This window comes from Dendrobates tinctorius, unplaced genomic scaffold, assembly GCF_039654945.1.
Source record: "Dendrobates tinctorius isolate UK_male_01 unplaced genomic scaffold, ASM3965494v1 ptg000203l, whole genome shotgun sequence".
Classification (NCBI taxonomy): Eukaryota; Metazoa; Chordata; class Amphibia; order Anura; family Dendrobatidae; genus Dendrobates; species Dendrobates tinctorius.
Window position 1 is genome coordinate 23,598,562 of NW_027361870.1, and position 12,594 is coordinate 23,611,155.

At 41.9% G+C, this 12,594-nt stretch overlaps 1 protein-coding gene across 5 annotated transcripts in view; it reads right to left on the reverse strand.

Annotated features, from left to right (window-relative positions):
* Positions 1–684: 684 nt before the first annotated feature.
* SHLD1 (shieldin complex subunit 1) overlaps positions 685–12,594 on the reverse strand; it is a 131,425-nt gene continuing 119,515 nt past the window's right edge. For all 5 annotated transcript variants that reach the window (XM_073553884.1, XM_073553880.1, XM_073553881.1 and 2 more), the window contains one exon: positions 685–1,384. In XM_073553884.1, coding sequence (XP_073409985.1) covers positions 939–1,384 — 446 coding nt within the window. In that variant the 3' untranslated portion in view covers positions 685–938. The remainder of the gene's footprint in view (positions 1,385–12,594) is intronic.

A 12,594-nucleotide genomic window follows, 5' to 3' on the forward strand; every position in this document is an offset into this window, starting at 1 on the left:
AGATTTGTTACAAGACCAATATTTCTAATGATAACCGTGGCCTGCTGGAGTAAGTGACGGAGTATGGGTGTCTTGAGAACACCTATTCTGACAACAATGTAGCAAACAAGGCAGCCCACAATCAGACAGGCCCTTCTGGCATTTGCCAGAATTGCCAGATGGCCAGTCCGGCCCTGGACACACCCCAAATTTTAAAAAGGAAAATAGGGGAAAAAAATTAATGTGTCAAATGGGGGGGGACGTCACAGTCCGAATTCAGCTTACAGGGAGGATGGGAATCAGCAGCGGAGTGGGGACCACGAGAGGCGTTCGGTACCAAGATCTCAAATATGCACATACACCACCTCTGGTGGCCATTTTCCCGGAGGCCACCACATTGCAGCAATGGAAGTGCAGGGGCTCTGGGCTTTCACAAAATGTCGACGAAGCCCCCGCACCACTGAACCAGCTTGGGATAGGAGTCAGATCATCGCACTGCAGCGTCTGATCACTGAACACCCCCCTTTCCCAGCCCAGGGCAGGCAGAATTGCCCGACTCCTGCTTCCGCCACACTCCTGGCAATTACATTCGGGCTATAAGACGCACCCCCATTTTCCCCCAAAAAAGAAAATTTTGGGAAAAAGTGCGTCTTATAGTCCGAAAAATACGGAAACTTCATGACGAGTGAAAAACTCACTAGTGTCTTAAATGAAACTCAGGCTTTATTCCCGTAGACAACACACCACATCTGTATATACCAAATGCCATTTGGTTAATAACACATAATACCCCCTATCAATTCTTGATCCAAACCTTTCCATTGTGTCTGGGCCCCTCATACTACCCCATCCCTCCCATACCCTCCCCTTTTTTTTATAGATCTCATCTCTACACCTCAATAAAGTTAAAATAATGTAATATTATTAAACTGACACATTTATTATACAATATAAAAAGGTCAGTCATGTGGGGGCTTTTTGTCCATAATGAACTTGGCTACATCCTTAGATAGTCCAGGGACAGGGTCTATATTCTTGTTCTCTTCTCGAGAATAGTTCTGTAATACTTTCTCCCCCTCTTGATTTAACACAATCTTGCCCAACTGGAAGCTCCGTAAAGAATATAAATGCTGCTTCTTGCTCAAGTGTGACATTTTCTCTGAAAACCGGTGAGACAAAGAATCATTTTTCACTCTCCAAGAGCTTTGTTCATAAAATGCATCCAAGCTCGATCGAATCTGTACATCATCGAGGCCTTGTTTTCTCTCCAGATTGTGCAAGGAGTTCAAGGTAGCAGAACTTTGCTGTGTAACTATGAATGAGTCACTACTTTGCAGCATTAATTGAGATTTTTCATTTTCCAACTGCAGTTCTTCATTACTGTCACAAGAATTTTTTCTGGAACCTGCATTAAGAAAAACAAAATGACATTACAGGGACTGGTATAAATACAACGACATTTATTATGTATTTATGCTGTTTGCAGTGTGGTCTCAGATGCTGGTCTAAACTGTGAATTTATTGGGAGTGCACCGCCCCACCGGCAAGTAGGAAACTGTGAGGCAGAGGAGCGGTGCGCTCCTAAACAATGATCTTCATACAAAATCTTGCAGTAAGGCTAGCAAGATGTCAACAATAGGATTGGAAACATGTGCAGTATTTCTCACAAGGTTGGGTTGGCCCACTGGAACATCACGAAAAAACGCAGTATGACAAACGTGCAAAAACACTCTGCTGTAAAAAATATAACAGTAGACAGCCAGTGCCAGTAAAAAAATGATAAACAAAAACAGGGTATTTAGGTGATACGTTTTTTGCAAAAAATGTATACGAAGCCACTCCACCATGTCACGGTATACCCTTCTCGGAACAGTCCTATCTAATGTATTTAAAACCTGATCATGTGAACAATACCTAAATGAGCAGGATTCAGAAAGGCGCTTCATAATGTAGGCACGCTGTGTAAGAGATGGCTCTTTATGCGCATGTCACACAAGAGAGGGGCGGGAATCTCCCAAACCTTGCTGAGCAAGGAACTTTTTTGCAAAAAACGTATCAACTAAATACCCTGGTTTTGTTAACATCTTTTACTAGCACTTGCTGCTTATTGTTACATACACTCACTGGCCACTTTATTAGGTACACCTGTCCAACTGTGTGTTAAGACTTAATTTCTAATCAGCCAATCACATGGCGGCAACTCAGTGCATTTAGGCATGTAGACATGGTCAAGACAATCTCCTGCAGTTCAAACCGAGCATCAGTATGGGGAAGAAAGGTGATTTGAGTGCCTTTGAACGTGGCATGATTGTTGGTTCCAGAAGGGCTGGTCTGAGTATTTCAGAAACTGCTGATCTACTGGGATTTTCACGCACAACCATCTCTAGGGTTTACAGAGAATGGTCCGAAAAAGAAAAAAAATCCAGTGAGCGGCAGTTCTGTGGCCGGAAATGCCTTGTTGATGCCAGAGGTCAGAGGAGAATGGGCATACTGGTTCGAGCTGATAGAAAGGCAACAGTGACTCAAATTGCCGCCCGTTACAACCAAGGTAGGCAGAAGAGCATCTCTGAACGCACAGTGCGTCGAACTTTGAGGCAGATGGGCTACAGCAGCAGAAGACCACACTGGGTACCACTCCTCTCAGCTAAGAACAGGCATCTGATGGCTACTTTCAGCAGGATAATGCGCCATGTCATAAAGCTCGAATCATCTCAGATTGGTTTCTTGAACATGACAATGAGTTCACTGTACTCAAATGGCCTCCTCAGTCACCAGATCTCAATCCAATAGAGCATCTTTGGGATGTGGTGGAACGGGAGATTCGCATCAGGGATGTGCAGCCGACAAATCTGCGCCAACTGTGTGATGCCATCATGTCAATATGGTCCAAAATCTCTGAGGAATGCTTCCAGCACCTTGTTGAATCTCTGCCACGAAGAATTGAGGCAGTTCTGAAGGCAAAAGGGGGTCCAACCCGTTACTAGCATGGTGTACCTAATAAAGTGGCCAGTGAGTGTATATTTTAGAAGAGTATTTATGCACATTTGTCATACTGTGTGTTTTTTCTGTGTTTTAGTTCTTGGGTGGTGTGAACAGGGTCTTACTGACCTGTTCATTTTTTGTGCATGTGTCATGTGTTCTGAATCTATTGATTTCTTGCTTATGCAAGCTTTGGGAGATCCCCGCCTCTCTCTTTGGGGACATGCATATAAAAACCCATTTTGCCCAGCGAGCCCATACCGGGCAGCGCCTTTCTGAACCCTGCACATGAAGGTATTGTTCACATGATCAGGTTTTAAATATATTAGATAGGACTGCTCCGAGAGGGGTATTCCGTGACGTGGTGGAGTGGCTTAGCGTACATTTTTTTGCAAAAAAAGTATAAATACCCTGGTTTTGTTAACATCTTTTACTAGCACTTGCTGCTTACTGTTGCATATATTTTACAACAGAGTATTTATGCACGTTTGTCATACTGTGTTTTTTCTGTGTCTGAGCAAGGAACTAATAGATTCCCACCCCTCTCTTGTGTGACATGCACATAATGAGCCATCTCTTACACAGCGTGCCTACATTAGGAAGCGCCTTTCTGAATCCTGCTCATTTAGGTATTGTTCACATGATCAGGTTTTAAGTACATTAGATAGGACTGCTCCGAGATGGGTATACCGTGACGTTGGTGGAGTAGCTTCGTATACATTTTTTGCAAAAAACGTATCAACTAAATACCCTGTTTTTGTTATTTTTTACTAGCACTGGCTGTCTACTGTTATATTTTTTACAGCAGAGTATTTTTGCACGTTTGTCATACTGCATTTTTTTCTTTGTGTTTTAGTCTTTGGTTGGTGTGAACACTGTCCAACCGACTTTTTCACTTTCTGTGCGTCACATGTGTTTTTAATCCACCGGAACATCAGATGATTATCCAGACAGCGCACGTTCTGACATAGTGATCCCAAAAGACCCTGTAGTACACAACTACACTTGGCTATTACTTTTAAGCCAATCATTTGACAAATTGCAAAAAGATTATTATACTGGACTGAAATGTCTGCCTGCATCATGTCAACAATAAAAATTATAATTCTATTAAAAAAGGACCAGCACATGTTCTGCGTGGGTGGGACAAAATTTGACCTTTAACCATTCCCTTTGGTGGATGCAGGAAGAATAAACTTACGGTACAGATGTGTCAACTCATCTTTTCTTGAAATTGGTAAAGGACTCCCAAGTTTTCACAAAGCAAATTTAAAACAATATATCATCATAAAGATAGTAAAACAATTTACAGGCTGCAACTACCATCACAACCAGTGGGTGAGCACACGTACAGAGGCATGTAAAAGTTTGGGCACCCCTGGTCAAAATTACTGTTATTGTGAACAATTAAGCAAGTTGAAGATGAGTTGATCCCTAAAAGGCCTAAAGTTAAAGATCACATAATTCCTTTGCATTTTAGTAAAAAAAAAACAAAAAACTGCAAGCCAACCCCTTGATTTGTCTACAGTATTATCCATATGAAGCCAACATAAAATGTCACGTTAGCCAATACTAGTGTACTCAGTTACAGATTTTTTTCTAGGATTACATTGTAAATCAAATAAATTAATGACCAATAATTATATGAATAATATAATTAGAATAAATAATCTTGCATATTATATAGAGGTCACAAAATGGAGACTGAAAAATTATATGAAGTTTACATTCGATGGAAAACTGGTTAGCAATTTAGATTTGGTAGGGCAACACGGGGGCTTTTATTTGTAGAACATTATTCCATAATAAGTGGATAATAATGACATTGATACAGGACCCCGCATTACACTACAAGCTTTCATTTATTTGCGCAGCCAGAATCATTACATACATATAATCATCTGCTTATTACTGCCGGAAAGGGCTTGTTTATCACTGCACTCAGTCGAAAATCCAAGGAGCCTCTAGTTTCTCCAAATTACAGAAAGTCGAATTAGGATAAAACACACATTACGAGGATCGGACACACAGTGTAACTGCCAATTAAAGTGTTTTGGTTAAGTCCATAACAAATATTCCTTTCAGCTTTAAAAATAAAAATATATCAAACTTTAAATAAAGAGGACTGTAAAGGAAAGAAAAACTTTCATGTCTGAATTTTTCAACATCAAAAGCCAGTGCCAGTCCGAGACGCATTGCTTTTTCTTTTGCGGTCGAGTCTGGTACAGTCGTATTATTATTTAGAGAAGCAAAAAAATGTACAGAAATAAATAAAAGTAGAATCATTAGGATCAAAATGTAACATTGAAGCGATGAGAAAATGGAGGTGGCTTCTGAATAAAAATCAAAAAGACGGGATTCTGGGCGTTTTTAAAAATGGAAACAAAAGAAATCACTAAGAAATTATGTTTTACAGCTCATTAGGACATTACAAAGAGACATTAAGGCTATGTACCCACGTGTGGATTTTTCACTGATTTTTCCGCGGGAATTCCGCAACTCCCTGACGCGGGAAATACGCGAAAAATCCGCATGCTGATTGACAGGCTGGTCACACTCGTCAAACATAGTGTTTGACCAACTTTTTTTTTACTATTGAGGCTGCCTATGCTGCATCAGTAGTAAAAAGATATAATGTTAAAAATAATTTAAAAAAAAAAATAAAATAAAATAAAAAAAAAAAATCGGAATATTCTCACCTTACGGCATCCGCCGCAGCCTTCCCGGTCCTCGCGATGCTCTCGGCAGCTCCCGGTCCCAGTGATGCCTTGCGACAATGACAGGTCATTGTTGCGCAAGGCATCACTGGAAACGGGAGCTGCCGGGAGCATCATTGAGGCCTGGGGACGCCGGAAGGTGAGAATATCAACAATTTTTTTATTTTAATTCTTTTTTTTACCAGGGATACGGCACCCAGGGCCTGGAGGACAGTCTCCTCTCCTCCAGACCCTGGGTACCATCCGCACATTTTCCGCAAGAAGAATGAGCATGCTGCGTATTTTTCCGCGATGCAATTTAGCTGCGGAAAAATACGCAGCATTAGCACAGCATGTGCGGAATGCCATTGAATTCAATGGCTTGCTTATTTTATACGTTTTTGCAGCTAAAAAACGGGGCAAAAACGCATAAAATCTGCATCTCTTGGCAGAAAACGCAGGTGCTTTTTTTACGCGGATTTGATGCGGTTTCTCAGTGTGGTTTTCCCTGCGGATTTGTATGCGTTTTTGTAAGCTAAATAAAGATATGTTATTTAACAAAAAAAAAAAAAAGATTTGTGATGTCATTTCTGTCCAACCTCCTGTTTTACATTTGTCCAACCTACACTCCATTACACACACAGATAGACATTATAATAGATAGATAGATATGGGATAGTTAGATATAGATAGATAGATGTATGGATAGATCTATCTATCTATAGATATATCCATAGATTTTTCCATAGATATATCTAGAGACATATCAATAGATATATCTAAAGATATATAGCCATATATATTTAAAAAAAAGGGAAAAAAATGGTGTGGGCTCCTGCGCAATTTTCTGCACCAGAGGGGGAAAGCCGACGACCGGGGGACAATATTTGTAGCCTGGGGGGGGGTAATACCCATGGCCCCTTCCCAGGCTATGAATATCAGCCCACAGCTGTCTGCCTAGCCTTTACTGTCTACTAAAATAGGGGGACCAAAAAAAAATGACGTGGGGCCCCTCTTTATTTTCTAGCCATAAAGGCTATGCAGACAGCTGAGGGCTGATAATCATAGCCTGGGAAGATGCCATGGATATTGATCCAAACGACGCCCTCGATCTCCTATAATAAAAAGTAAAAAAATAAACCAACCGTATACTTCCTGTCCGACGCAGTCCAATTAATAACGAGTGTCCCACAACGATTTCCCCTATTACATTGCCGGTGAGAAAATGAACTGAAGTGACCTCTCTACCAGCAGCGGCGGAGGGATACACCGCGGAGGGTGACCTCCGCCTGTCATTTCACCGCTGGAACCCCTGTAGAGCACTGACATCACCTGATGTCACTGTTCTATAGGGGAAATCGTCGTGGGACCCTCGTTATTAATTGGACTAAGGCGGAAAGCTTAGTATAGGTTGGTTTATTATTTTATCTTTATTACAGGTGATCGAGGGCTTCGGGGAATTAGGTGATTGGTGAGTATGTACTCTATGTTACAGTCATGGCCAAATGTATTGACACCCCTGCAATTCTGTCAGATAATACTCAGTTTCTTCCTGAAAATGCTTGCAAATACAAATTCTTTGGTATTATTATCTTCATTTAATTTGTCTTAAATGAAAAAACACAAAAAGAATTGTCCTAAAGCCAAATTGGATATAATTCCACACCAAACATAACAAAGAGGGTGGACAAAAGTATTGGCACTGTTCGAAAAATCATGTGATGCTTCTCTAATTTGTGTAATTAACAGCACCTATAACTTATCTGTGGCACCTAACAGGTGTTGGCAATAACTAAATCACACTTGCAGCCAGTTGACATGGATTAAAGTTGACTCAACCTCTGTCCTGTGTCCTTGTACGTACCACATTGAGCATGGAGAAAAGAAAGAAGACCAAAGAACTGTCTGAGGACTTGAGAAACCAAATTGTGAGGAAGCATGAGCAATCTCAAGGCTACAAGTCCATCTCCAAAGACCAGAATGTTCCTGTGTCTACCGTGCGCAGTGTCATCAAGAAGTTTAAAGCCCATGGCACTGTGGCTAACCTCCCTAGATGTGGACGGAAAAGAAAAATTGACAAGAGATTTCAACGCAAGATTGTGCGGATGTTGGATAAAGAACCTCTACTAACATCCAAAGAAGTTCAAGCTGCCCTGCAGTCCGAGAGTACAACGGTGTCAACCCGTACTATCCGTCGGCATCTGAATGAAAAGGGACTGTATGGTAGGAGACCCAGGAAGACTCCACTTCTTACCCCGAGACATAAAAAAGCCAGGCTGGAGTTTGCCAAAACTTACCTGAAAAAGCCTAAAACATTTTGGAAGAATGTTCTCTGGTCAGATGAGACAAAAGTAGAGCTTTTAGGGCAAAAGCATCAACATAGAGTTTACAGGAGAAAAAAGAGGCATTCAAAGAAAAGTACACGGTCCCTACAGTCAAACATGGCGGAGGTTCCCTGATGTTTTGGGGTTGCTTTGCTGCCTCTGGCACTGGACTGCTTGACTGTGTGCATGGCATTATGAAGTCAGAAGACTACCAAAAAATTTTGCAGCATAATGTAGGGCCCAGTGTGAGAAAGCTGGGTCTACCTCAGAGGTCATGGGTCTTCCAGCAGGACAATAACCCAAAACACACTTCAAAAAGCACTAGATAATGGTTTGAGAGAAAGCACTGGAGACTTCTAAGGTGGCCAGCAATGAGTCCAGACCTGAATCCCATAGAACACCTGTGGAGAGATCTAAAAATGGCAGTTTGGAGAAGGCACCCTTCAAATATCAGGGACCTGGAGTAGTTTGCCAAAGAAGAATGGTCTAAAATTCCAGCAGAGCATTGTAAGAAACTCATTGATGGTTACCGGAAGCGGTTGGTCGCAGTTATTTTGGCTAAAGGTTGTGCAACCAAGTATTAGGCTGAGGGTGCCAATACTTTTGTCCGGCCCATTTTTGGAGTTTTGTGTGAAATGATCAATGTTTTGCTTTTAGCTTCATTCTCTTTTGTGTTTTTTCATTTAAGACAAATTAATTGAAGATAATAATACCAAAGAATTTGTGTTTGCAATCATTTTCAGGAAGAAACTGAATATTATTTGACAGAATTGCAGGGGTGTCAATACTTTTGGCGATGACTGTATGTGTATGTTCTATGCTCTGAATGACTTTTTTTTTTTTTTACATTCAACACATTAGCCAAATGATGAGACTACTACTGTCCCATCACTGGCTAATGTGTCACTGACTGTCAGTGTAGCAGGCATAGCCCGATGGGACTTGTAGTCCCATCGGATGATGCCTGCATACACACACATCACCGCACAGCCAATGACCCCCGGACAGGCTTGAAACCCCCCCCGCACAAGCCCAGAAGACCCCTCCCCCACACAGCCGATGACCCCCCACACAGGCCCGGCAGACCCCCACCGCAGTCGATGACCCCCGCACAGACCCAGCAGACCCCCCAGCTCAGCCGATGACCCCCGCATAGGCCCGGCAGACCCCCCACACACACACATAGGCCCATACATGCACACAGTCACCACACACACACCATAAACACACACTGTCACTGCCCACATACCATACACGCACATAGTCATCGCCCACACTCTTCCCCCCCCTCCTGATCTGCAGCGTTTCATCTGCATCAAAACCGCAGATCTTTTTTAGACCTGCAGTTTTGCTGCGGATCAATGCGAGTCAATGGGTGCAGAAACGCTGCAGATCCGCCCAAAGAATTGACATGCTGCGGAAATGAACCTGCATCGTTTCCGCGCAGAATTTTCCGTAGCATGTGCACAGCGGTTTTTAATTTCCATAGATTAACATTGTACTGTACAGGACTTGCAGATCTGCAGCGGCTCCGCAGAGGCAAATCCGCACTGTGTGCACATACCCTTAGCCTTCACCTACCTACAGAAAACTAGCAGAACTGGAGCTTCCATACACAAGCATGTTTTTCTCAATATCTGACATGAAAATCAAAATAAACCTTTCCCGTTTTTGGTCAATTAGGTTTACAATAATTAATATTTGCCAAATGTCGGAATAATGAATGTTTTAAAGGTGTCACATACAGCTGACACCTGCAGGAATCGCCGCTATACTCTTATTCCTCAGCGCTGTTAAAAAGTGTCACTGACGAATTACGCCCCTTAACCACCGCCCTTAATCAAGGCATACTGGCAGTTGTTAATGGGTTAAATCTATGCCGCTCATAGTAGATGATCACATACAGTTGCAGCAAATTTATTACGAGAGATGTATCTCTAAGTTTGGTGCATGTTATGATTGAGGCCGACACCTTTTTCCTTCTCCTTATTGCCCATTTTAATGCCAATTTTTTAGTACAGCTTAATCACAAAATCTTGACAGACCGACCTAGTGAAAAGAACCAAATTGTGATTGTAGAACGATTATACTGAACTATACAAAAAAAAGAAAAGTTTTGCATGTTTCTGGTTGCCATTTTATTAAAATTTAGAAAGAAGTCCTCACTGACCAGCATAGTTTTTAAAAAGAAAAATGATAGATTGTAAAAAAGTGACCCAGAAAATTAAAACAAGTAAAAAACAAAAAGTAAAAACTTTTCTACCATAGTAATATTGTAAGAAGAGAAGTTTTCTTAGGCTGTGTGCCCACGTTGCGTTTTTTAAGCGTTTACGCAACGTTTGTGCCGACTCAGACGCTGCAGAAACGCTTAAAAGAAGCTTCACATTAAATTGCATGCGTTTTTGGCTTTTTGTGCCAATGCATGCGTTTTTAAAATGCTCAGGAATTGCTTAGCGGCTAAAAACGCAGCATGCTCATTAACTTCCGTATTGCTGAGTGTTTTTAGCCTTTTCCAATGTTCCCAGAAAACACGCGGAAAAAAATGCGTCAAAAACGCTCGTCTTTTGCGCAAGAACCGCGCGGAAATAAAATGCGCGTTTTCTGGGAAGGGGATCAGTTTCCTGAGCGTTTAAAAACGCTAACGTGGGCACATAGCCTTACTTCACAATGTTGGAGCTATTTTCCCTAGTTAGTAATGCCCAACATGGTTTTTACCATAGGGGAAAATCCTTAAAAAATGTCCGTCTACTGGAAGATGCCTTAATGTATGTTTTAGGTACGTAATAATGTACAACTGGCTTTGTTTTGCCATCAACGTTCACAGATTATTTGGTCAGGAGACACAGTCCTAATCAGACCTTCGATCCTTGTAGGAAATGCATTGAATTACATGGAGAATGCATATCCATCTTGTTCCATGAGAAGATGCGAGAATCATACATAAATAAGGGCAAGCTCAGGTTTCTAACAAATGATTGCTATTTAATTAGAAACATTAACGTCTCAGACACCATCCTGAATGGTGCAAATGTCACGTTTAATTAAGGCGCTTGTATTTGTTTTGCAGATGGCGACCTATGCAAATACATTTCAGCACAATGAAACAAAAAGAAGCTGTGCAAACAAAATCCATTCATTCTACAGGTCGCACTTTCACGCTGTGTGTTTTAACAGAACGCTTACAAGTGACAGGTTCTGTAAAAATCTGATAACCTCTCCCCTGTAATTAATTTTTTGAGAATTAAAGTAATGTTATGCGAAGGGAAGACATCATTTATCTCCTAGCATGGACCTGCTGGAAACATTCCTCCGACTGACGCACCACTATTGAATAACCCCACCACAATCCCACACATTGGACATATCTCGCTACTGCAAGATTTAAGAACAAAATCGAGTTATAGATGTGTAACCCCTTAGCGCTGCTGCCATTTTTCATCTTATCGCCTTTTTTTTTCATGTCACTGTAACAGCATAAAAAGGTTTGTTTTTGGCGAGACAAGATGATTTAAGTGATACCATTTACTTTACTATATGAAGTATTAGAAAACCCAAAATAAATATAATTGCGGGGCACGATGGAAAAACAACAGATTCTAGCATAGTTTTTTGGGTCTCGCTGTTACAGCTTTAACTGCACAGTAAAATAACATGTCAACTATAATGTGAAAGTCAGTATCAATTGGGCCAATGTCAATTTTTTTTTTCAGTCTTTGTTTCTCTGACTTAAAAAAAAAAATAACGTTAAAAACATGGATTTTTGTGAGTACTCACCGTAAAATCCTTTTCTCCGAGACGCTCATTGGGGGACACAGAGACTGTGGGTGTGTGCTACTGCCGTCTGGAGGCTGACACTAGGCATACAAAAAACAAGTTAGCTCCTCCTCCGCATACACTCTCGCCCCGATAGCGGGCGGAAACCAGTTTAGTGCAAAAGCAGGAGAACATCCAAAAATTAGCCTTAACGCAGAAAATCATATGTCTGAAAAAGGACCACCCTACATTAAATAAGGAATTATACTAATTAAATAAACAAGAGCCAACTGGCTATCAGGGTGGGTGCTGTGTCCCCCAATGAGCGTCTCGGAGAAAAGGATTTTACGGTGAGTACTTACAAAAATCCATGTTTCTCCTTCGTCTCATTGGGGGACACAGACTGTGGGACGTCCTAAAGCAGTCCCTGGGTGGGAGGACAACTCACCGATCCAAGCCGCATGCCCTCCTGTCTAAAGGTGTGCCACTGCTGCTTGGAGAATTTTCCTACCCAGACTCGCATCCGACGAGGCCCGAGTATGCACATTGTAATACTTACAAAAAGTGTGCAGGCTGGACCAGGTTGCTGCTTTGCATACCCGCTCTGCCGAAGCCTGGTGCCGAAGCGCCCAAGAGGCGCCCACTGCCCGAGTAGAGTGCGCCCCTATCCCTGTTGGAATCGGTGCGCCTCTAATACGGTAAGCCTCCTGAATAGTTAGGCGAATCCATCTGGCTATGGTTGATCGTGAGGCTGCGAGACCCTTCCTGCGCCTTTCCGGAATCACAAACAACGAGTCCGTCTGGCGAAAAGGTGCTGTCCTTGACAAGTACCTCCTGAGAGCTCTTACCAGATCTAAAGAGTG